Consider the following 27,114-nt stretch of genomic DNA (forward strand, 5'->3'; position numbering starts at 1 on the left):
TCTGTCAAGTGTGAAATCTGTGGTGTCCAGCTTGGGCTGTTAAGTGGCAAGTAATATTCATGCCACACAAGCGCCAGGCAATGACTACCTCCATCAAGAGAGAATTTAACCATCTCCCCTTGACATTCAACGACATTACCATCACTGAATTCCCGCACTATCAACAGCCTGGGGGAATGGGGGGTTACCGTTGACCAGAAATTGAACTGGAGCAGCCACATAAATACTGTGGCTACAGAGCAGGTCAGCAGCTGGGAATTCTGCGGCAAATAGCTCACCACCTGTCTCCCAATCCCTGTCCAGCATCTACAAGTCACAGGTCAGGACTGTGACGGAATACTCTCCACTTGCTGGATGAGTGCGGCTCCAACAACATTCAGAACAAACACTTTATCAGCACCCCATCCACCACCTTAAATATTCACTTCCTCCATCACTGACGCACAGTGACAGCAGTGCGTACTGTATACAGAATACACTGCAGGAACTCACCACACCTCCTTCGTCAGCATCTTCCAAACCTGCAACCTCTTCTACCAAGAAGGACAAGGGCAGCAGACACATTGGAACAGCACCACCACCTGCAAGTTCCCCTCCAAGCCACATGCTTATCCTGACTTGGAAATGCATCGCTGTTCCTTCACTGTCGCTGAATTAAAATCCTGGTACTCCCTCCCTAACTGCACTGTGGGTGTTCCCGGGCCAGATGGACTCCACCGGTTCAAGGAGGCAGCTCACCACCACCTTCTCAAGGGCAATTAGGGATAAGAACACAGGTAATAGGAGCAGGAGTGGACCATATGCCCAGTGAGCCTGCTCCGCCATTCAAAACGATTATGGCTGATCTTAGGCTTCAACTCCCCTTTCCTGCCCACTTGCCATATCCCTGAGAGACCAAAAATCTGTCTACCCAGCCTTAAATGTATTCACCAGTGGAGCATCCACAACCCTCTTGGGTAGGGAATTCCAAAGTTTCACAACCCTTTCAATGAAGTAATTTCTCCTCATTTCAGTCCTAAATCATCAGCCCCTTATCCTGAGACTGCACCCGTGTTTTAGATTTTTCGACCAGTGGAAACCATCTTTCAGTGTCTACCCTATCAAGCCCCTTCAGAATCTTAAAAGCAAACTACTGCAGATGCTGGAAATCTGAAATAAAAACAGGAAATGCTGGAAATACTCAGCCGGTCTGGCAGCATCTGTGCAGAGAGAAACAGAGTTAACGTTTCAGGTCAGAGATCCTTCTTCAGAACTGACAAATATTAGAAATGTAAAAAGTTTTAAGCAAGTAAAGCGAGGCAAGAGATAACAAAGGTGAAGGTGTTGATAGGACAGGGTCACAGAGAATAACTGACCAGAAGGTCATGGAACAAAGGCGAACGGTATGTTAATGGTGTGCTGAAAGACAAAGAATTAGTACAGAGAGGGTGTGAAGCACAGAGCACTCCAAGCACAAACATAAAAAACACATTTAAAAAAACCCAAAACAATGGGTAAGCACAGTGGAAACAACTAAACAAACTGAAAAACCTAAAATAAAATCACCAAATAAAAAAGGAAAAAGAAAAAATAACTAAGCATGGAAAGGAGGACCCATCATGCTCTGAAATGATTGAACTCAATGTTCAGTCCGGCAGGCTGCATTGTGCCTAATCGGTAAATGAGGTGCTGTTCCTCAAGCTTCCGTTGATGTTCGTTGGAAGAAGTGTAGTCGAGGTAGCTGTATAAGTCTGTGGGCTTATAATGGCTATTTGTAGACAGCCTATCCCCAGAGATGGAGACAGAGAAGTCAAGGAAGGGAAGTGTCGGAGATGGACCATGTGAAGGTGAGAGAAGGGTGGAATTTAGAAGCAAAGTTAATAAAGTTTTCTAGTTCCGGGCGGGAGCAGGAAACGACACCGATACAGCCATCAATGTACCGGAAAAAGAGTTGGGGGAGGGGGCCTGAGGAGGACTGTTTAGTTTGTTTCCACTGTGCTTACCCATTGTTTTGGGTTGTTTTACTGTGTTTTTTTATGTTTGCTTGGAGTGCTCTGTGCTTTACACCCTCTCTGTACTAACGCTTTGTCTTTCAGCACATCATTAACATACCATGCGCCTTTGTTCCATGACCTTCTGGTCAGTTATTCTCTGTGACCCTGTCCTATCAACACCTTCACCTTTGTTATCTCTTGCCCCACCCCCACTTTACTTGTTTAAAACCTTTTACATTTCTAATATTTGTCAGTAAGGAACTTAAGCAAGGAGTTAGGAGGGCTAAAAGGGGTCATGAAAAGTCATTGTCAAACAGGATTAAGGAAAATCCCAAGGCTTTTTATACATATATAAAGAGCAAGAGGGTAAGCAGGGAAAGGGTTGGCCCACTCAAGGACAGAGATGGGAATCTATGCGTGGAGCCAGAGGAAATGGGCGAGGTGCTAAATGAGTACTTTGCATCAGTATTCACCAAGGAGAAGGACTTGGTGGATGATGAGCCTAGGGAAGGGAGTGCAGATAGTCTCAGTCATCTCATTAACAAAAAGGAGGAGGTGTTGGGTGTCTTGCAAAGCATTAAAGTAGATAAGTCCCCAGGGCCTGATGGGATCTACCCAAAAATACTGAGGGAGGCAAGGGAAGAAATTGCTGGGCCCTTGACAGAAATCTTTGCATCCTCATTGGCTACAGGTGAGGTCCCAGAGGCCTGGAGAACAGCCAATGTTGTTCCTTTGTTTAAGAAGGGTGGCAGGATAATCCAGGAAATTATAGGCCGGTGAGCCTTACGTCAGCAGGATATAGATCGGTTGGAGACTTGGGCGGAGAAATGGCAGATGGAGTTTAATCCGGACAAATGTGAGGTAATGCATTTTGGAAGTTCTAATGCAGGTGGGAGGGATACAGTAAATGGCAGAACCCTTAGGAGTATTGACAGGCAGAGAGATCTGGGCGTACAGGTCCACAGGTCACTGAAAGTGGCAACGCAGGTGGATAAGGTAGTCAAGAAGGCATTCGGCATGTTTGCCTTCATCGGTCGGGGCATAGAGTATAAAAATAGGCAAGTCATGTTGCAGCTGTACAGAACCTTAGTTAGGCCACACTTCGAATATTGCGTGCAATTCTGGTCGCCACACTACCAGAAGGATGTGGAGGCTTTGGAGAGGGTACAGAGGAGGTTTGCCAGGATGTTGCCTGGTCTGGAGGGCATTAGCTATGAGGAGAGGTTGGAAAAACTCGGATTGTTTTCACTGGAACGACGGAGGTGGAGGGGCGACATGATAGAAGTTTACAAAGTTATGAGCGGCATGGACAGAGTGGATAGTCAGAAGCTTTTTCCCAGGGTGGAAGAGTCAGTTACTACGGGACATAGGTTTAAGGTGCGAGGGGCAAAGTTTAGAGGAGATGTGCGAGGCAAGTTTTTTACACAGAGGGTGGTGAGTGCCTGGAACTTGATGCCAGGGGAGGTGGTGGAAGCAGATACGATAGCGACGTTTAAGAGACATCTTGACAAATATAAGAATAGGAAGGGAATAGAGGGATACGGGCCCCGGAAGTGCAGAAGGTGTTAGTTTTGGCAGGCATCAAGATCAGTGCAGGCTTGGAGGGCCGAATGGCCTGTTCCTGTGCTGTACTTTTCTTTGTTCTTTGTTGTTTGTTGTTCTGAAGAAGGGTCTCTGACCTGAAACGTTAACTCTGCTTCTCTCTGCACAGATGCTGCCAGACCTGCTGAGTATTTCCAGCATTTCTTGTTTTTATCCCTTCAGAATCTTGTATGCTTCAATGAGATCAGCGCTCATTCTTCTAAACTGCAGAGAATGTAGGCCCAATTTACTCAGCCTCTCATCGTAGGCCCACCCCCTTATCTCAGAGACCAATTTAGTCAACCTTCACTGTATCGCCTCCAGTGCAAGTATACTCTTTCTTAAATGTAGAGACCAAACTGCACACAGTACTCCAGATGTGGTCTCACCAAAACCCTGTGCAATTGTAGCAAGACTTCTTTATGCCTGTACTCAAATTCTTTTGGGCCTCCTTATCTCGAGAGACAATGGATACGCGCCTGGAGGTGGTCAGTGGTTTGTGAAGCAGCGCCTGGAGTGGCTATAAAGGCCAATTCTAGAGTGACAGGCTCTTCCACAGGTACTGCAGAGAAATTTGTTTGTCGGGGCTGTTGCACAGTTGGCTCTCCCCTTGTGCCTCTGTCTTTTTTCCTGCCAACTACTAAGTCTCTTTGACTTGCCACACTTTAGCCCCGTCTTTATGGCTGCCCGCCAGCTCTGGCGAACGCTGGCAACTGACTCCCACGACTTGTGATCAATGTCACACGATTTCATGTCGCGTTTGCAGACGTCTTTAAAGCGGAGACATGGACGGCTGGTGGGTCTGATACCAGTGGCGAGCTCGCTGTACAATGTGTCTTTGGGGATCCTGCCATCTTCCATGCGGCTCACATGGCCAAGCCATCTCAAGCGCCGCTGGCTCAGTAGTGTGTACAAGCTGGGGATGTTGGCCGCCTCGAGGACTTCTGTGTTGGAGATATAGTCCTGCCACCTGATGCCAAGTATTCTCCAGAGATAGCGAAGATGGAATGAATTGAGACGTCGCTCTTGGCTGACATACGTTGTCCAGGCCTCGCTGCCATAGAGCAAGGTACTGAGGACACAGGCCTGATACACTCGGACTTTTGTGTTCCGTGTCAGTGCGCCATTTTCCCACACTCTCTTGGCCAGTCTGGACATAGCAGTGGAAGCCTTACCCATGCGCTTGTTGATTTCTGCATCTAGGGACAGGTTACTGGTGATAGTTGAGCCTAGGTAGGTGAACTCTTGAACCACTTCCAGAGCGTGGTCGCCAATATTGATGGATGGAGCATTTCTGACGTCCTGCCCCATGATGTTCGTTTTCTTGAGGCTGATGGTTAGGCCAAATTCATTGCAGGCAGCCGCAAACCTGTCGATGAGGCTCTGCAGGCACTCTTCAGTGTGAGATGTTAAAGCAGCATCGTCAGCAAAGAGGAGTTCCCTGATGAGGACTTTCCGTACTTTGGACTTCGCTCTTAGACTGGCAAGGTTGAACAACCTGCCCCCTGATCTTGTGTGGAGGAAAATTCCTTCTTCAGAGCACTTGAACGCATGTGAAAGCAGCAGGGAGAAGAAAATCCCAAAAAGTGTGGGTGCGAGAACACAGCCCTGTTTCACGCCACTCAGGATAGGAAAGGGCTCTGATGAGGAGCCACCATGTTGAATTGTGCCTTTCATATTGTCATGGAATGAGGTGATGATACTTAGTAGCTTTGGTGGGCATCCGATCTTTTCTAGTAGTCTGAAGAGACCACGTCTGCTGACGAGGTCAAAGGCTTTGGTGAGATCAATGAAAGCAATGTAGAGGGGCATCTGTTGTTCGCGGCATTTCTGCTGTATCTGACGAAGGGAGAACAGCATGTCAACGGTTGATCTCTCCGCACAAAAGCCACACTGTGCCTCAGGGTAGACGCGCTCGGCCAGCTTCTGGAGCCTGTTCAGAGCGACACGTGCAAAGACCTTCCCCACTATGCTGAGCAGGGAGATTCCACGGTAGTTGTTGCAGTCACCTCGGTCACCTTTGATTTTATAGAGGGTGATGATATTGGCATCGCGCATGTCCTGGGGTACTGCTCCCTCGTCCCAGCACAGGCATAGCAGTTCATGTAGTGCTGAGAGTATAGCAGGCTTGGCATTCTTGATTATTTCAGGGGTAATGCTGTCCTTCCCAAGGGCTTTTCCGCTGGCTAGAGAATCAATGGCATCACTGAGTTCCGATTTGGTTGGCTGTATGTCCAGCTCATCCATGACTGGTAGAGGCTGGGCTGCATTGAGGGCAGTCTCAGTGACAGCATTCTCCCTGGAGTACAGTTCTAGGTAGTGCTCAACCCAGCGGTCCATTTGTTTGTGTTGGTCAGTGATTATGTCCCCTGATTTAGATTTGAGGGAGGCGATCTTCTTGATGGTTGGCCCAAGAGCTCTCTTCATGCCATCATACATTCCTCTGATGTTTCCAGTGTCTGAGGCCAGCTGGATATGACTGCATAGGTGTTGCCAGTAGTCGTTTGCGCAGCGCCTGGCTGTTCTTTGTGCAGTGCTTCTGGCTGCTTTAAGTGCTGCGGATGTTAAATCACTGGGGGCTTTCTTGTAGTTCAACAGTGCAATGCGCTTAGCGGCTATGACAGGTTCCAGCTCTTCATTATGAAATTGAAACCAGTCTGCATTTCTCCTCGCACTTTTGCCGTAGGTGGTCAAAGCTGACTGATAGATGGCGTCTCTGATGTGGGCCCACTTGGTCTCAGCATCCCCTGTGGGAGTGTTTTGAAGGGCTGTTACAAGTGAATTTAGAAATTTTTGTAACAGCTGTGGGTGAGAAATTCTGCTCGTGTTGATGCGCGGGTGGCCCTTCTGCTTGGAATGATGCAACTTCTTTAGTCTGCAACCTTGCTGCACACCAGGGAGTGGTCGCTGTCGCAGTCCGCACTGTGGAAGCTGCATGTGATTTGAACACTGTTTAAGGCAGCTCGCCTTGTGACAATGAGGTCTAGCTGGTGCCAACGACGCGATCTTGGGTGCCTCCATGAAACCTGGTGACAGGGTTTAGTGTGAAAGAACGAGTTGGTGATGCAGAGGTTATGATAGGGACACAACTCAAACAGTCTCTGCCCGTTCTCATTCATCCTTCCAACGCCATAGCGCCCAAGGCAGGAGGGCCATGAGTCATGGTCGGCCCCAACCCTGGCATTAAAGTCCCCCAGCAGGAATAGGTGTTCGGTGTTGGGGATGCTGCTAATGATGTTATGGAGTTGTACTCAAATACCCTTGTAATAAAGCCCACATGCCATTTGCCTTCCTAATTGCTTGCTGTACCTGCATGCTAACTTTCTGTGTTCCTTGTACAAGCACACCCAAGTCTCTTTGAACATCAACAATTACAAGTTTCACACCTTTTAAAAAATATATTGTTTTTCTATTCTTATGATCATGGCTTGGCCATGTGAGCCGCATGGAAGATGGCAGGATCCCCAAAGACACATTGTACAGCGAGCTCGCCACTGGTATCAGACCCACCGGCCGTCCATGTCTCCGTTATAAAGACGTCTGCAAACGCGACATGAAATCGTGTGACATTGATCACAAGTCGTGGGAGTCAGTTGCCAGCATTCGCCAGAGCTGGCGGGCAGCCATAAAGACAGGGCTAAATTGTGGCGAGTCGAAGAGACTTAGTAGTTGGCAGGAAAAAAGACAGAGGCGCAAGGGGAGAGCCAACTGTGCAACAGCCCCAACAAACAAATTTCTCTGCAGCACCTGTGGAAGAGCCTGTCACTCCAGAATTGGCCTTTATAGCCACTCCAGGCGGTGCTTCACAAACCACTGACCACCTCCAGGCGCGTATCCATTGTCTCTCGAGATAAGGAGGCCCAAAAGAATGATCAGTGAATAACTTCACACTTTCGTACATTATACTCCATCTGCCATCTTGTTGCCCTCTCACTTAACCTGTCTATATCTCTTTGTAGCCTCTCTGTGTCCTCCCCACAGCTTACCTTTCCATTGTATCTACCTTTGTATCATCAACCAACATAGATACATCACTCTATATCTCCTCTTCTAAAGTCATTAAAATAGATTGTAAATAGTTGAATCCTCAGCACCGATCTTTGCAGCACTCCACTAGTCACTGCTTGCCAACTTGAAAATGCCCTGTTTATGCCCACTCTTTGCTTCCTGTCTGTTAACCAATCATCTATCCGTGCTAATATATTATCCCCAACTCCATGAGCCCTTATCTTGCAAATTAACCTTTTGTGTGGCACCTTACTGAATGCCTTTTGGAAATCCAGGTATACCACATCTGGAGTATTGCTGAAAATAGAGACATTTTGTCGAAGCTTTTCTTCTTGCACTCATCGGACAATCTGCAAGAATACCAATGTAAGGGAAAACAACAACTTTATACTGTATGAGAGGGCTGATTGGTTGGCAAGTGAACTTCTGATTGGTAGAGGCGTTGCCATGGAGACTGCACCAGTTAACGGTGACTGATCCTAAGGGGGCTTGACAGGGTAGATGCTGAGAGGATGTTTCCCTTTGTGGGGGAATCTAGAACCAGGTGGACACAGTTTCAAAATAAGGGGTCTCATTTGAGATAAAGATGAGGGGCAATTTCTTCTGAGTGTTGTTAATCTTTGGAATTCTCTTCCCTCAGATAGTAGTGGATGCTGGGTCATTGAATATATTCAAGGCTGAGTTAGACAGATTTTTGATCTACAAGAGAGTCTAGGGTTATGGGGGCAGGCAGCCTGACATCGTCGTACTTACAGAATCATGCCTTACCGACAGTGTTCTAGACACCACAAAGACCATCCCTGAGTATGTCCTGTCCCACGAGCAGGGCAGCCCACAAGAGGTGGCAGCACAGTGGTATATGGGAGGGAGCTGTCCTGGGAGTGCTCAGCATTGACTCCGGACCCCATGAAGTCTCATGGCATCAGGTCAAACTCGGGCCAGGAAACCTCCTGCTGATTACCACCTACTGCCCCCCACTTGGCTGATGAATCAATGCTTCTCCATGTTGAACACCAATTAGAAGAAGCACTGAGAGTAGCAAGGGCACAAAATGTACTCTGGGTGGGCAACTTCAACGACCATCACCAAGAGTGGCTTGGTAGCACCGCTACTGACAGAGCTGGCTGAGTCCGAAAGCACACAGCTGATAGACTGGGTCTGTAACAGGTGGTGAGGGAACCAACAAGAGGGAAAAACCTACTTGACCTCGTCCGCACCAATCTACCTGTTGCAGATGCATCTGTCCATGACAGTATTGGTAGGAGTGACCACCGCACAGCCCTTGTGGAGACGAAGTCCCGTCTTCACGTTGAAGATATCCTCCATTGTGTTGTGTGGCACTACCACCGTGCTAAATGGGTTAGATTTCAAACAGATCTAGCAACTCAAAACTGGGCATCCATGAGGACTCCATGGGCCATCAGTGGCAGCAGAACTGTATTCAACTACAATCTGTAACCTCATGGCCTGGCATATCCCCCACTCTACCATTACCATCAAGCTGTGGGACCAACCTTGGTTTAATGAAGAGTGCAGGAGGGCATGCCAGGAGAAGCAACAGGCATACCTAAAAATGAGGCGTCAGCCATGTGAAGCTACAACATGGGACTATTTGCATGCCAAACAGCGGAATCGACATGCAATAGATCGGGCTGAGTGATTCCACAACCAACTAAGCTCTGCAGCCCTGCCACATCCAGTTGTGAATGGTGACGGACAATTAAAAAACTAACAGGAGGAGGAAGTTCCACAAATATCCCCATCCTCAATGATGGGGGAGTCCAGCATATCAGTGCAAAAGACAAGGCTGAAGGATTTGCAACAATCTTCAGCCAGAAGTGCCGAGTTGATGATCCATCTCGGCCTCGCCCTGAAGTCCCCAGCATCACAGATGTCAGTCTTCAGCCAATCCGATTCACTCCACGTGATACTGCAAAGGCTTTAGGCCCTGACTACATCCTGGTGAATCTCCTCTGCACCCTCTCCAGTGCAATCACATCCTTCCTATAGTGTGGTGCCCAGAACTGTACACAGTACTCCAGCTGTGGCCTAACTAGCGTTTTATACAGCTCCATCATAACCTCCCTGCTCTTATATTCTATGCCTCGGCTAATAAAGGCAAGTATCCCATAGGCCTTCCTAACCAACTTATCTACCTGTGCTGCGGCCTTCAGTGATCTATGGACAAGTACACCAAGGTCCCTCTGACCTTCTGTGCTTCATAGGGTCCTACCATCTATTGTATATTCCCTTGCCTTGTTAGTCCTCCCAAAATGCATCACCTCACACTTCTCAGGATTAAATTCCATTTGCCACTGCTCCACCCATCTTAACAGTCCATCTACATCGTCCTATAATCGAAGGCTTTCCTCCTCACTATTTACAACACCACCAATTTTCATGTCGTCTGCGAACTTACTGATCATACCTCCTATATTCACGTCTAAATCATTAATGTACACTACAAACAGCAAGGGTCCCAGCACCGATCCCTGCGGTACACCACTGGGCACAGGCTTCCACTCGCAAAAACAACCCTCGACCATCACTCTCTACCTCCTGCCACTAAGCCAATTTTGGATCTAATTTGCCAAATTACCCTGGATCCCATGGGCTCTTACCTTCTTAACCAATCTCCCATGCGGGACCTTATCAAAAGCCTTACTGAAGTCCATGTGGACTACATCTACTGCTTTACCCTCATCTACACATCTAGTCACCGCCTTGAAAAATTCAATCAAGTTAGTTAGACACGATCTCCCCCTGACAAAGCCATGCTGAATATCCCTGATTATTCCCTGCCTCTCCAAGTGGAGATTAATCCTGTCCCTCAGAATTTTTTCCAATAGTTTCCCAACCACTGATGTTAGACTCTCCAGCCTGTAATTACCTGGTTTATCCCTGCTACCCTTCTTGAATAATGGTACCACATTCGCTGTCCTCCAGTCCTCTTGTCCCTCTCCTGTGGCCAGAAAGGATTTGAAAATTTGTGTCAGAGCCCCTGCTATCTCCTCCCTTGCCTCACATAACAGCCTGGGATACATCTCATCTGAGCCTGGGGATTTATCCACTTTTAAGCCCTCTAAAACAGCTAACACTTCCTCTCTTTCAATGCTAATATGTTCAAGTATATCATAAACCCCTCCCTGATCTCTAAACCTGCATAGTGAGCACAGATGAAAAGTAATCATTTAAAACCTCATCTATGTCCTCCGGCTCCACACACAGATTGCCACTTTGGTCCCTAATGGGCCCTACTCTTTCCCTGGTTATCCTCTTGCCCTTAATATACTTACAAAATGCTTTAGTATTTTGCTTTATCTTGCCCACCAGTGTTTTTTCATGTCCCCTCTTCACTCTCCTAATTACTTTTTTAAGTGCCCCCCTACACTTTCTATACCCCTCCAGTGCCTCTGCTGTTTTCAGCACTCTGAATCTACGATAAGCCTGCTTTTTTTTCCTATCCAATCCTCCATATCCCTTGACATCAAGGGTTCCCTGGACTTGTTGGTCCTACCCTTCACCTTAACGGGTACATGTTGGCTCTGAACTTTCACAATTGCCTCTTTGAATGACTCCCACTGGTCTGATGTAGATTTTCCTACAAGTAGCCGCTCCCAGTCCACTTTGGCCAGATCCTGTTTTATCATATTGAAATTGGCCTTCCTCCAATTCAGTATCTTTATTTCTGATCCATCTTTGTCCTTTTCCATAACTACCTTAAATCTTACAGAGTTGTGGTCATTATCCCTGAAATGCTCCCCCACTGACACTTCTACCACTTGACCGGCTTCATTCCCTAGGATTAGGTCCAGTACTGCCCCTTCTCTTGTAGGACTTTCCATGTACTGGCTCAAAAATCTGTCCTGTATGCATTTTAAGAATTCCTCCCCCTTTAAGCCTTTTACACTAAGACTATCCCAGTTAATATTGGGGAAGTTGAAATCCCCTACTATTATTACCCTATTATTTTTACATCTCTGAGATTTGCCTACATATCTGTTCCTCTGTCTCTCCCTGGCTGTTTGGAGGTCTGTTGTACACGCCCAGCCAAGTGATTGCCCCCCTTTTGTTCTTAAGTTCTACCCATATGGCCTCATTTGAGGAACCTTCTAAGATATCATCCCTCCTTACTGCAGTAATTGACTCCTTGATCAACAGTGCAATGCCACCTCCTCTTTTACCCCCTTCCCTGTCTCGCCTGTAGATTCTATACCCTGGAATACTGAGCTGCCAGTCCTGCCCCTTCGTCAACCATGTCTCTGTGATAGCAATAATATAATAATCCCTTGTGCTAATCATCGCCCTCAATTCATGTCTGTTACTCATAAGACTCCTTGCATTAAAATAGATGCAATCCAGCCTTGCATTTTTCCCTTGTGCCTTAACAGGTCTATATTTGCTCTGCCTTCCGGACTGACTCAGTTTCTCTTTTCTATTTGACTGTGCATCGCCCCCTACTGTACCTCCACTCTGTATCCCATCCCCCTGCCAAATTAGTTTAACCACCCACCTCCCAACAGCACTGGCAAACCTCCCAACAAGGATGTTGGTCCCATTCCGTTTCAGGTGCAATGCGTCCAACTTGTACAGGTCCCACCTTTGCCAGAAACAGATCCAGTGATCCAGGAAACCAAAGCCCTCTCTCCTGCACCATCTCCTCAGCCACGCATTTATCTGCTCTATCCTCCTATTCCTATACTCACTAGCACGTGGCACCGGGAGTAATCCAGAGATTATAACCTTTGAGGTCCTGGTTTTTAATCTGCTACCTAGCTCCCTAAATTCTTGTTGCAGGACCTGATCCCTCTTTCTACCTATGTTGTTGGTACCAATGTGTACCACGACATCTGACTGTTCACCCTCCCCCTTCAGAATGTCCTGCAGCCACTCCGTGACATCCTTGACCCTCGCATCAGGGAGGCAACATACCTTCCTGGAGTCACGTTTGCGGCCACAGAAACACCTATCTGTCCCCCTTTTGATAGGGATGATAGGGGATTCTATTTCCCAACTATGTCCTCTGCACAAAAAGCAGGACAAATCCAACCCGGCCAATTACCGCTCCATAAGTCTGCTCTCGGTCATCAGCAAAGTGATGGAAGGTGTCGTCAACTGTGCTATCAAGCGGCATTTGCCCAGCAATAACTTGCTCACTGCTCAGTTTGGGTTCCTCCAGGGCCACTCAGCTCCTGACCTCATTACAGCCTTGGTTCAAACATGGACAAAAGAGCTGAAGTCAAGAGGTGAGGTGAGAGTGACTGCCCTCTGCCCTTGACATCAAGGCAGTATTTGACCGAGTTTAGCATCAAGGAGCCCAAGCAAAACTAGAATCAATGGGAATCAGGGGGAAATTCTCCGCTTGTTGGAGTCATACCTAGCACAAAGGAAGATGCATGCGGTTGTTGGATGTCAGCCATCTCAGTCCCAAGATATCACTGCAGGCGTTCCTCAGGGTAGTATCGTAGGCCCAACCATCTTTAGCAGCTTCACCAGTGACCTTCCCTCCATCATAAGGTCAGAAGTGGGGATGCTCGCTGATGATTGCACAATGTTCAGCATCATTCGCGACTCATCAGATACTGAAGCAGTCCGTGTAGAAATGCAGCAAGACCTGGACAATATCCAGGTTTGGGCAGATAAATGGCAAGTTACACTCATGCCACGCAAGTACCAGCCAATGACCATCTCCAACAAGAGAGAATCTAACCATCTCCCCCTGATGTTCAATGGCATTACCATCGCTGAATCCCCCACTATCAACAGCCTGGGGGTCATCATTGACTAGAAACTGAACTGGACCGGCCACATAAATACTGTGGCTACAAGAGTATGTCAGAGGCTGGGAATTCTGCAGGGAGTAACTCACCTCCTGTTTCCCCAATGCCTGTCTACTATGTAGAAGACAAAGTCCGGAGTGTGATGGAATATTCTCCACTTGCCTGGATGGGTGCAGCTCCAACAACACTCAGAAATCTTGACACCATCCAGGACAAAGCAACCTGCTTGATTGGCATCCTATCCACCACCTTCAACATTCACTCTCTCCACCACCGACACACAGTATGTACCATCTACAAGATGCGCTGCAGCAACTCACCAAGGTTCCTTCGACAGCACCTTCCAAACCCGTAACCTCTACCACCTAGAAGGACAAGGGCAGCAGATGCATGGGAACAAGTTCCCCTCCAAGCCACACACCATCCTGACTTGGAACTATATCAGCGTTCCTTCACTGTCGCTGGGTCAGACTCCTGGAACTCCCGAACAGCACTGTTGGTGTACCTATACCCCAAGGACTGCAGCGGTTTAAGAAGGCAGCTCACCATCATTTTCTCAAGGGCATTTCGGGATGGCAATAAATGCTGGCCTTGCTAGCAATGCCCACATCCCATGAATGAATAAAACAAAAAAAGAGGCTGGGACTCTTTTCTGTAAAGATGTGAATGCTAAGGTGTGGCCTGATAAAGCTGCTTAATAGGGTAGACGTAGAGAAGATGTTTCCAGTTTGGGGGAGTCCAAATCTAGGGCCAATATATATAAGACAGTCACTTGTAAATCCAGTAAGATAGTCAGGAGAAACCTCTCTACACAGAGAGTAGTGAGAATGGAACTCACTGCCACAGGGAGTGGTTGAGGAAAAAAGCTTAGACGCATTTTGGGGGGAAGTTGGATAAGCACATGAGGGAGAATGGAATTTAAGATTTGCTAATAGGATTAGATAAAGTAGGGTGGGGAAAGGCTTGTGTGGAGCATAAACACCAGCAGAGACCAGTTGGGCCAAATGACCTGTTTCTGCGCTGTAAATTCATTGTCTTTTTATGTTGTTCTGATAACTTGATAGGAAACACGCAAAGGTAACAGATTTTGATCACTGGTAGTAGGATCCATAATATGTTTTTCAGATTGTAATTAGGTTTCAGAATCAACCAGAATTGAGGATGAGTTGACAAGCATAAAGATCTGTTCTAACCGCAAAAGTTATATAACTCAGGTCTAAGCCTCAAAGCCCATTCTGTTGAAGGAGAATTTGAAGAGGCACATGCGAGGAAGACATTGAGAATGAGAAAATAAACAGCATAACTAGAAAAACAACAAAATTCCAGTCAGGATAAGATGAAGAATAATGCAGCTCTGATGCGACACCAGGTAACGCAAGTAAAATGGACCCATTCCATTCAACCACAGTCCTGCTCTAAAATACAATAACCTCCTTTTCATAAAGTCAACAGTTGGTGCCTCTTGTAACATTGGGCGAAGGCCATCTCCTAGCAACATCTACAGAGGAAGGAATATGGAGCAGGTGAGCCCTTTAGCAGCATTAACTGTTCAAAGACCATCCATCATCAACATCAGCTATATGGAAAGAGTATCTGTCAGCAGCACCAGCTGTATCACATCAGTTTGCAAAGATCTCATTAATTGTTTTGATATGGACAAACCATCTCTCAGTAACAGCCCATTGTACGGGAGAGCTGTTTGGAAGGGTTGCCTCTTGGCACCTTTCAGAGAGGTAATAAAACAACAAGGGAAACAATACTCTGGAAAATTCCTCTCTGATGCCCCTCAGGCGATCAGAACTAGTCCAGGAGATCACAAGTGTTTGGAAGGGTTGTCGCTCAGTACCATCAACTGTTTGCACAGGCCATCTCTTAGCAACATCCACTCTTTGCAAAGATCACGGCATTGATATTAACCCCTCCCACCCCCCTCAACACCCCTGCAAAATAGGCAGGAAAGGTTTGAAAATGTAAAAACTGGAATGTGTCCCCATTAGAGACGTGCCCAGTTCCATTTTCATTGGTAGCGGGTTTCATGGTGACCAAGTGTCCTGCTACGGAGAGGCAGGATGCTCCATCAACAAATTTACATTGGGCTCCCACAGTGCAATTGGGAGGTTGATTTACATGTAACATTTGCCACAAAGATTTCCCAGTGCTCAGGAAACCTGGCAAAGAAAAAGGTGTGAGCTGCAGGCTCAAGAAGTAAGTGCCTTGTACAGCACTCCTTGTGGGTCAGGATGAGCAGGAGGGCCCTGCTCTCCACCCCCCCACCGCCCCCCCTCCCGATCCCACAAAGAAGTCCACCTCCCTCTTTGTTGATTATGGCCTTTTCCTTTAACCCTCCTCTCCTAACAGAGGTCCAAACTCTCAGTCCCTTGATGATGGCCTCTCTTCCCCGCCCCCAACAAGGCTCTATCTCCCACTCCCTCTCATAAAAGCCTCTCCCCGCCACCCCCCCCCCCCCCCCCGCCAATCTCTTGTTCTTTCGCTCCCACAATGGCCTCTCTTTCCTGCGTTCCCCCCCCACAACCTTGATCTCTCACTCCATCTCTGCCTCCCAGTTGCCAGGGATCGTCCCCAAGGAGGGACCAGTGGCAGCCTGTCAATTTGCCAATTGCCAGGCAGCAGTCTGATCCAAATGAAGCCCTGTTGGTAAGATCGGCAGGGCTGCCACGTCACGGCCTTGCAGGTTCTGCATCCGCTTCTGGGCTCTCTTGGATCCTCGTCATCTCCATGTTAATATCACGGCTCGTATCTCTGCAACGCTAGCTTCAGTTGGAGCTGCACAATACTGAGCTCATTCAGGCCGCCGCCTTTCAATGTCTTTCAGCTCCATTTGAAATTGTGACTTAATTAGTTCTGAAATGTTTTTTCTAATTTTCAGGAGAAATATTGGGGTTTCAAAGTGTTTAAACACATCAATAAACTGTCGGAGGAAGGGCAGGACAATGCTTGGTCAGTTTGGTTTGTCACTGAGATTCAGTGCTGCATTCACCTGGCCTCGCCTTCACTGCTGAAGCCATCTTCTATTTCTGAGACTTAGAGGCCTGCTGGTGTAATCAAATTGCCCATAAACCACACTGTAGGGCAATTATTCATTTATTCAACAATAGATGAGAGGGGAGGAGGGCAGAGGAGAGAGGTGGGAAAGGAGAAGGGGGAAAAGAAAGAGGGGAGAGGAAAGAGGTGAGAGTAGAGGGGGAGAGGAGGAGAGCAGAGAAAGAGAGGAGAGGTCAGGGGGAGGAGAAAGAGGGAGGGTTGAGGAGAGGAGAGGGGGATGGGGACAGCAGAGGAGTGAACAGAGAGCAAGGAGAAACTTTGCCCTTTGAGCCTGCTCCGCCATTCATGATGATCATGGCTGATCATCCAACTCAGTAGCCTGTTCCTGCTTTCGCCCCATACCCTTTGATCCCTTTAGACCCAAGGGCTATATCCAACTCCTTCTTGAAAACATACAATGTTTTGGCCTCAACTGCTTTCTGCGGTAACGAATTCCACAGGCTCAACACTCTCTGGGTGAAGAAATTTCTCCTCATCTCAGTCCTGAAAGGTTTACCCCATATCCTTAGACTATGACCCCTGGTTCTGGACACCCCCACCATCGGGAACATCCTTCCTGCATCTACCCTGTCAAGTCCTGTTAGAATTTTACAGGTTTCTATGAGATTCCCCCCTCACTCTTCTGAACTCCAGCGAATATAATCCTCACCGACTCAATTTCTCCTCATACGTCAGTCCCACCATCCCAGGAATCAGTCTGGTAAACCTTCGCTGCACTCCCTCTATAGTAAAAACATCCTTCCTCAGATAAGGAGAGCAAAACTGCACACAATATTCCAGGTGTGGCCTCACCAAGGCCCTGTATAATTGCAGCAAGACATCCCTGCTTCTGTACTTGAATCCTCTCGCTATGAAGGCCAACATACCATTTGCCTTTTTTACTGCCTGTTGCACCTGCATACTTACCTTCAGCGACTGGTGTACGAGAACACCCAGGTCTCGCTGCTTATTCCCCTCTCTCAGTTTATAGCCGTTCAGATAATAATCTGCCTTCCTGTTTTTGCTACCAAAGTGGATAACCTCACATTTATCCACATTATATTGCATCTGCCATGCATTATCCCACTCACTCAACTTGTCCAAATCACCCTGAAGCCTCTCTGCATCCTCCTCACAACTCACCCTCCCACCCAGTTTTGTGTCATCTGCAAATTTGGAGATATTACATTTAGTTCCCTCATATAAATCATTTATATTCTGAATAGCTGGAGTCCTAGAACCAATCCCTGCAGTACCCCACTAGTCACTGCCTGCCATTGAGAAAAAGACCCATTTATCCCTACTCTTTGTTTCCTGTGTGCCAATCAATTTTCTATCCATCGCAATGCACTACCCCCAATTCCATGTACATTAATTTTATATGCGAACCTCTTATGTGGGACTTTGTCAAAGGAATTCTGAAAGTCCAAATAAACCACATCCACTGGCTCCCCCTCATCAACTCTACTAGTTACATCCTCGAAGAATTCTAGTAGATTTGTCAAGCATGATTTCGCTTTCGTAAATCCATGCTGACTCTGCCCGATTCTACCACTGTTCTCTAAGTGCTCTGCTATAAAACCTTTGATAATGGACTCTATAATTTTCCCCACTACCGATGTCAGGCTGACTGGTCAATAATTCCCTGCTTTCTCTCTACCTGCCTTTTTAAATAGTGGGGTTACATTAGCTACCCTCCAATCTGTAGGAACTGTTCCAGAGTCTATAGAATCTTGGAAGATGACCACCAATGCATCCACTATTTCTAAGTCCACTTCCTTAAATACTCTGGGATGCATACCATCAGGCCCTGGAGATTTATCGGCCTTCAATCCCATCAATTTCCCCAACACCATTTCTCTACTAACACTGATTTCTTTCAGTTCCTCTCTCTCACTAAGCCCTGTGTTCCCCAACATTTCTGGTATGATATTTGTGTCCTCCTTTGTGAAGACAGAACCAAAGTATGCATTTAGTTGGTCAGCCATTTCTTTATTCCCCATAATAAATTCCCCTGTTTCTGACTGTAAGACATTTGTCTTCACCAATCTTTTTCTCTTCACATACCTATAGAAATTTTTACAGTCAATTTTTATGTTCTCCACAAGCTTGCTCTCACACTCTATTTTTTCCTTCTTAATCAATCCCTTGGTCCTCCTTTGCTGAATTCTAAACTGCTCCCAATCCTCAGGTCTGTTGTTTTTCCTGGCAAATTTAAATGCCTCTTCCTTGGATCTAATGCTATCTCTAATTTCCCATGTAAGCCACGGTTTGGCTACCTTTCCAGTTTTACTTTTGCGTCAGACAGGGATAAACAATTGTTGCAGTTCATCCATGCGCTCTTTAAATGTTTGCCATTGCCTATCCACCGTCATCCCTTTAAGTAAGGTTTCCCAATCCGTCATGGCCAACTTGCGCCTCAAACATTCATAGTTTCCTTTACTAACATTCAGGACCCTTGTCTCAGAATCAACTGCGTCATTCTCCATCTTGATGAAGAATTCTATCATATTATAGTCGCTCGTCCCCAAGGGGTCTCGCACCACTAGAGTCAATTATTCCTCTCATATTGCACAATACCTAGTCTAGGATGGACTGTTCTCCAGTTGGTTCTTCAACGTATTGGTCCAGAAAACTATCCCGTATACACTCCAAGAATTCCTCCTCTGCGGTATTGTGACTAATTTGATTTGCCCAATCTATATGCAGTTTAAAGTCACCCATAATTACAGATGTTCCTTTATCGCATGCATCTCTAATTTCCTGTTTAATGCCATTCCCAACATCACCACTACAGTTTGGGTGTCTATATACAACCCCCACTAATGTTTTTGCCCCTTAGTGTTTCTCAGCTCTACCCACACAGATTCCACATCGTCAGAGCTAATATCTTTCCTCACTATTGCGTTAATTTCCTCTTTAACGAGCAATGCAACTCCACCGCCTTTTGCTTTTTGTCCGTCCTTCCTAAATACTGAATATCCCTGGATGTTCATTTCCCATCCCTGGTCACCTTGCAGCCATGTCTCCGTAATCCCGACTCTATCATACCCGTTTACATCTATTTGCGCGATTAATTCATCCACTTTATTGCGAATACTCTACGAGTTAAGGCACAAAGCCTTAAGGCTTGTCTTTTTAACATTACTTGTCCCCTTCACACTATTTTTCACTGTGGCCCTGTTTGATTCTGGTCCTTGAGAGCAAAGGAGTGGACAGAGGGGGAGAGGAGTGGAGGAGAGATGACTACACATCTGTCCTTTCTGTCCTTTCCATGACAGTGTTCAATCATCTTTGTCTGTGATCTCCATCCTCACTCCTAACCAGCTGACACCTAACAGACATTAACTGCTTCGGTCACTTCATGTATAAAGAAAGAATTCACATTTCTCTAGCACTCTTCACGCTCTCAGAAGATCCCAAAGAGCTTCACAGGCAATGAACGTTTTGAAGTGTAGTCACTGTTCAAATATAGAAAACCCAGCAGCCAGTTTGCACACAGCAAGCTCCACAAACAGCAATGTGATAATGACCCGATATTCTGCTATAGGTAATGCTGGATGGGTAATTTCAGATGAGCCAAATGCCCTCCTTAATCCCCATCGGTCATGTGCAAAATAATCTGTTTTGAATGCCTCGCTCTGTGCTCACAGTTTGTGTTCGAGACTCTGCCTCTGCTTTCATTCTCATCACCATTTTTAGACATTTGAATCATGTCTTCTCTCAGCCTTCCTTTCTCTAATAAAAACCAAAACATGAGGTCAGGGTGTTCTGCAGCTGGAGAGAAGTTGTCTGGTTTAGATTGGAGACACAACCTGCCTCTTAACAATTACATACAATCCACATAAGCCTCCTCCCACCCTAACAGCAAAACCTTATATTCCTTTTTCCCTCGTATGGTTATCTAACTTCCCCTTAAATGCCTCTCTGCTGTTTGCCACACTGTGGTATGTGATTTCCACATTCTAACCGCTCTGGATGTTAGCCAAGCGATATAGATTGGGTATAGCCGCTGTGAATTTCTTCAGTAGCTACTGGTCTCAGGGTTACATTACATATCTGTAGAAGTGGCTCTGTCAAATTTATTAAAATCTATTTCGTTTCCTGAAAATGCTTTGAGCTTTAAGTAAATTATGTAGATTTTAATCATTAGCACACCTTTTTAGACTTAAAATATTTCAGCTTTTTTTTTAAAGATGGCTGTAATTTCAGTAAATGCTCGAGGATGTTTAACTTTGTAGCGTGTTTGGAATTTCTAAAGAATTAAATTAATAGATCGGTGGGTTGCGTGGAGAATTGAGATTGCACTAAACATTAAGGATGTATGCTAGGCCTCTTTCCGAGAGGGCAAGAACAGTTTTGATCTTTACAATGAAGTACTGAACAGCTTGCATGAATTTCCACAGTCGTATCCATTTAGTGTTGTAGGCAGCAGTTGATTTCCTCATATTACACCTCACCATCGGAAGAACCAGTATGATTTTGACCACAATTTCCATATTCTCACCAGTCTCTGGGTAAGGAAGTTTCTCCTGAATTCCCTATTGGACTTATTAGTGACTGTCTTGTATTTATTGCCCCCAGTTTTGGACTTCGCCACACGTGGAAACATCTTCTCCACGTCTACCCAATCAAACCCCTGCATCATTTTAAAGATTTCTATCAGGTCATCTCTAAGCCTTCTCTTTTCTACTAAAAAGGCCTTTCTTGATTGTTATATCCTCACAATTCTGGTATCATCCTTATGAGTCTCTTCTGCATCTTCTCCAGAGCCTCTATATCCTTTTTATAACATGGAGACCAGAATCCTTGCTCTTACTTCCTAATCAGTTCGACAGTTCGCTAGTTTCGTTATCATTATTAGTGAGACTGGTATTTTATTTCAGATTTATTAATTAATTGAATTTAAATTCCTCCAGCTGCCGTGGTGGGATTCGAACTTGTCTCCGAAGCATTAGTCTAGGCCTCTGGATCACTAGTCCAGTAGCATTCTGATTAAAATCTACATAATTTACTTGAAGCTCAAAGCATTTTCAGGAAAGAAAACAGATCTTAATAAATGAAGTCACATGAAAACATAGTTCAGGCTATGTTCTTCAATTTGATAAAAGTGTTTGAAAATTTCGACAGAGCCACTTCTACAGATATGTAATGTAACCCTGATGCAGTACAAGTCTGAGACCAGTAGCTACTGAAGAAATTCACAGCCGGCTATACCCAATCTATATCGCTTGGCTAACATCCAGAGCGGTTAGAATGTGGAAATCACATACCACAGTGTGGCAAACAGCAGAGAGGCATTTAAGGGGAAGTTAGATAACCATATGAGGGAAAAAGGAATATAAGGTTTTGCTGTTAGGGGGAGATGAAGTAGGGGGGGAGGAGGCTTATGTGGATTGTATGTAATTGTTAAGAGGCAGGTTGTGTCTCCAATCTAAACCGAAAAGTCAGCTAATCGGGGTCAGTTGTGGTTCGGTGGGTAGCACTCTCACTTCGGAGTCAGATTCAAACTCCTATCTAGAGACTTAAGCACAAAATCTAGGCTGATACTCCCAGTGCAGTACTGAGTGAGCACTACACTGTCGGAGGTGTTGTATTTCGGATGATATGTTAAACCGAGGCCCTGTCTGCCCTCTCGGGTGGGTGTAAAAGATCCCATGGCCGCTATTTTGAAGAAGAGCAGGGGAATTCTCCCAATACCTATCTCTCAACCAACATCAGTAAAATGGATTATCTGTAGGATATCACATTGCTGTTTGTGTGAGCTTGTTTTGCACAAATTAGTTGCTGCATTTCCTGCATTACAACAGTGTCTACACTTCAAATTACTTAATGGGCTGTAAAGCATTTTAGGGTATCTTGAGGTTGTGAAAGGTGCTATTTTCACTCACCTGTAGTTTGGGATCTTTTCTGAAAGGCCAAAGTCTCCCACCACAGCCGTGTAGGACTTCCCCTCACACTTCACCAAGCAATTCTGAAATGGAAACAGAGCAATATTCCATAAAAGATGAATTCACAACACTCGCTTTAATTGAGGAGCAGACTGTGTGGGTTTCACCCAAGGGTGGACACGCTTTCAGACCAAACAAGAGCTGTCATTACAAAGCGGCTGATCTGATTGAAATACACATTGAAAATGAAGTACCAAATCATAGTGGGTGGGTAGCGTAGTGATAATGCTACTGGACTAGTAATTCAGAGGCCTAGACTAATGCTTCGGAGACAAGTTCGAATCCCACCACGACAGCTGGAGGAATTTAAATTCAATTAATTAATAAATCTGAAATAAAATACCAGTCTCACTAATAATAACGAAACTACCGAACTGTCGTAAAAAGCCATCTGGTTCACTAACACCCTTCGGGGAGGAAATCTGCCGTACTTACCGGTCAGGCCTACATGTGACTCCAGACCCACAGAAACTGTCCGCTGAAATGGCCGAACAAGCCGCTCAATTGTATCAAACCACTACAAATCAAAAAAGAATAAAACCGGACAAACCACCTGGCATCAACCTAGGCACTGGAAATGACAAAGGCACATAGTTTTCCTCACCAACATCTGGGGGCTTCTGTCAAAGTTGGGAGAGCTGTCCCACAGACGAGTCAAGCAACAGTCTGACATAGTCATACTCACTGAATCATACCTTACAATGTCCCAAACACTGCCATCACCAATCCTGGGTATGTCCTGTCCCATTGGCAGGACAGACCCACCAGAGATATTAACACAGTGGTATACAGTCAAGAGGGAGTGGCCCTGGGAGTCCTTAACAATGACTCCAGACCCCATGAAGTCTTATGCCATCAGGCCAAACATGGACAAGGAAACTTCCTGCTAATTATCACCTACCGCCCTCCCTCAGCTGATGAATTATTATTCCTCCATGTTGAACACTTGGAAGAAGCACAGAGGGTAGCAAGGGCACAGAATGTAATCTGGGTGGGGGACTTCAATGCCCATCACCAAGAGCGGCTTGGTAGCACCACTACTGACCGAGCTGGCTGAGTCCTGAAGGATATATCTGCCAGACTGGTGGTGAGAACCAACAAGAGGGAACAATCTACTTGAACTCATCCTCATCACAGATGAATCTGTCCATGATAGTATTGGTCAGAGTGACCACCACACATTCCTTGAGGAGATGAAGTCCCGTTTTCACACTGAAGATACTGTCATGTTGTGTGGCACCACCACCGTGCTAAATCGGATAGACTCAGAACAGAGCATCCGTAAGGCTCTGTGGACCATCAACAGCAGCAGATTTGTACTCAACCACAATCTCCAACCATGGCCCGGCATATCCCCCACTGGATCAATACCATGAAGCCAGGAGACCAACTTTGATTCAATGAGAACTGCTGGAGAGCATGCCTGGAGCAGCATCTAAAAATGAGGTGCCAATCTGGTGAAACTACAACACAGGACTACATGCACGCTAAACAGCCTAAGCAACATGCGATAGACAGAGCTAAGTGATCCCATAACCAATGGATTAGATCTAAGCTCTGCAGTCCTGCCACATCCAGTTGTGAATGATGGTAGACAATTAAACAACGAACCGAAGGAGAAAGGCTCCACAAATATCCCCATCCTCAATCATGGGGGAGTCCAGCACATCAGTACAAAAGACAAGGCTGAAGCATCTGCAACAATCTTCAGCCAGAAGTGCTGAGTGGATGATTCATCTTGGCCTGTTCCTGAAGTGCCCGCCATCATGGATACCAAGATTCTGAAAATTCAGTTCACTCCACGTGATATCAAGAAACGGCTGAAGGCACTGGATACTGCAAAGGCTATGGGCCCTGACAACATTCTAGCCATAGTACTGAAGACTTGTGCTCCAGAGTTAGCTGCACCCTGAACTAAGCGGTTCTAGTGCAGCTACAGCACTGGCATCTACCCAGCAATGTGGAAAATTCCCCAAATATGTCTGATCTACAAAAAGCAGGACAAATCGAATCCGGCCAATTACCGCCCCATCAGTCTACTCTCAATCATCAGCAATATGTTGGAAGGTGTCATCAACAGTGCTATCAAGCAGCACGTACTCAGCAACAACCTGCTACCGATGCACAGTTTGTGTTCTGCCAGGGCCACTCAGCTCCATATCTCATTACAGCCTTGCACAAAAGAGCTGAACTCCGGAGGTGAGGTGAGAGCAATTGCCCTTGACATCAAGGCAACATTTGACCAAGTATAGTATCAAGGAGCCCGAGCTAAACTGGAGCCAATGGGAATTAAGGGGAAACTCTCCGCTGGGTGGAGTCATACCTGCACAAAGGAAGATGGTTGTGGTTGTTGGAGGTCAATCATCTCAGTCCCAGGATATCACTGCAGGAGCTCCTCAGGGTAGTGTCCAAGGCCCAACCATGTTCAGCTGCTTCAACAATGACCTTCTCACCAACATAAGGTCAGAAGTGGGGATATTTGCTGTTGATTGCACCATGTTCAGCACCATTCGTGACTCCTCAAATACTGAAGATACTCGCGTTTGCACTGGAGTGCTGACTTGGGGCTGCATCAGAGTGCTAAAGTGGAAGTTTTGTGACTGAGGGAGTTCAGTGAGGAGGGTGAGAGGAGCTCCTTTCATTTGCTACCTGTCCTCAAAGAGCGTGAGGGGAGCCGAGAGTTTCCAAAGTAGACAGCTGACTGGTGAATAAGTCCTGGTGAGTATTTTTCAAAGTGGATTGAATTGTAAGTCATTGTTTTAGCAAAAGTTAGTTGATTTTTTTTTATTATAACAATCTTCTAAAGTTTTAAATTTAAAGGGTTTAGTCATGGCAGGAAAGCTTAAAGCCGTGGTTTGCTCCTCTTGCTGCATGTGGGAATCCGGGAACATTTCCAGTCCCCAGGACCAGCATGTGTGCAGGAAGTGTGTCCAGTTGCAGCTCCTGGAAGCTTGGGTTTCAGAGCTGGAACGGCGGCTGGAAACACTGTGGAGCATCCGCGAGTGTGAGACCATTGTGAATAGCACGTATAGAGAGGTGGTCACATCGCAGCTGAAGGGACTTGAGGAAGGAATGGAATGGGTGACCACCAGGCAGTCCAAGAGAAACAGGCAGGTAGTTCAGGAGTCCCCTGGGGTCCCGCTTGCAAATCGGTATACCATTTTGGAGGCTGATGAGGCTGGTTCCTCCAGGGAGTGCGGACAGAGCCAAGCTTCTGGCACCACAAGCAGCCTGTCTGCACAGGAAGTGGGAAAGAGAGGAACAGCAATAGTAATAGGGGATTCTGTAGTCAGGGGAACAGATAGGCGCCACTGTGGCTGTCAACATGACTCCAGGATGGTGTGTTGCCTCCCTGGTGCCAGGGTCCAGGATGTCACTGAACGGCTGCAGGGCATCCTGAAGGGGGAGGGTGATAAGGCAGAGGTCATGGTACATGTTGGTACCAATGACATAGGAAGAAAGAGGGATGAGGTCTTGCATCAAGAATTCAGGGAATTAGGCAGTAGACGAAAAAGCAAGACCTCTTGGGTTGTAATCTCTGGATTACTCCCAGTGCCACATGCTAGCGTCTATAGAAATAGGAGAATAGCACAGATGAATGCGTGGTTGGTGCAGTAGGGAGGGTTTTAGATTCCTGGACCACTGGGACCGTTTCTGGGGAAGGTGGGACCTGTACAAGCGGGACGGTCTACATCTGAACCAGAGGGGGACTAATATCCTTGCGGGCAGGTTTGCTAGTGCTGTTGGAAGGAGTTCAAACTAATTTGGCAAGGGGAGGGGATGCAGACTCCGAGCAGAACAGGGACACAGCTAAACACAGGAAAGCAAACAAGTCAGAGGGAATACAGTGGGAGATGTGTCAAGGGAGTAAGACCAGGATGGAAGGCCTCTACTTTAATGCCAGGAGTATTACAGGTAAAACGGATGAGTTAAGGGCAAGGATTGACATGTGGAATTGTGATATAGTAGCCATCACGGAGACACAGTTGAGGGAGGGGCAGGATTGGCAGCTCAATATCCTGGGATATAGAATCTTCAGGCGAGACAGAGGAGGGGGTAAAAGAGGAGGGGGCATTGCAATATTAGTTAAGGAGTCAGTTACTGCAGTAAGGAGAGATGATATCTTGGAGGGGGCATCAAATGAAGCTTTATGGGTAGAGTTTAGGAATAAAAAAGGGACAGCCACATTGCTAGGTGTTTATTATAGATCTCCAGATAGTCAGCGGGAAATTGAAGAGCAAATATGTGCGCAATTCGCAGAGGAGTGTAAAAATAATAATCGGGTAATTATATTCGGTGATTTCAACTTTCTGAACATTAATTGGGATAGTCATCATGTTAAGGGCTTAGATGGAGTGGAGTTCTTAAAATGTATACAGGAGAACCTTTTAGCTCAATATTTAGAGGATCCAACAAGGGAGGGTGCAGTGCTGGACCTAATTCTGGGGAATGAAGCCGGAAAGGTGGTTGATGTGTTGGTCGGGGATCATTTTGGTGATAGCGACCACAACATGGTACAATTTAAGCTTGTTATGGAGAAAGGAATAGACAAGTTGCAAAAAAAGGTTTTGGATTGGGGGAGAGCTAATTTTAGTAAAATAAGGAAGGATCTGGCCAAGGTAGACTGGAAAGAGTTACTTATCGGGAAATCTACAGAAGAGCAGTGGGGGGCATTCAAAAAGGAAATGGGGAGGGTACAGGCCCAACATGTTCCCTCCAGGGTAATAGGTGGGAGCAACAAGCCCAGAGAACTATGTATGACCAGAAACATTCAGGGTA

At 46.3% G+C, this 27,114-nt stretch overlaps 1 protein-coding gene and 1 long non-coding RNA gene across 6 annotated transcripts in view; one reads left to right on the top strand and one right to left on the bottom strand.

The window, feature by feature from the left end:
* tesk1b (testis associated actin remodelling kinase 1b) overlaps positions 1-27,114 on the bottom strand; it is a 177,051-nt gene that overhangs the window by 77,578 nt on the left and 72,359 nt on the right. For all 5 annotated transcript variants that reach the window (XM_068029189.1, XM_068029186.1, XM_068029188.1 and 2 more), the window contains one exon: positions 22,276-22,358. In XM_068029189.1, coding sequence (XP_067885290.1) covers positions 22,276-22,358 — 83 coding nt within the window. The remainder of the gene's footprint in view (positions 1-22,275; positions 22,359-27,114) is intronic.
* LOC137368909 (uncharacterized) overlaps positions 1-27,114 on the top strand; it is a 111,350-nt gene that overhangs the window by 70,764 nt on the left and 13,472 nt on the right. The window lies entirely within an intron of this gene.

Source organism: Heterodontus francisci, chromosome 4 (assembly GCF_036365525.1).
Source record: "Heterodontus francisci isolate sHetFra1 chromosome 4, sHetFra1.hap1, whole genome shotgun sequence".
Lineage (NCBI taxonomy): Eukaryota > Metazoa > Chordata > Chondrichthyes > Heterodontiformes > Heterodontidae > Heterodontus > Heterodontus francisci.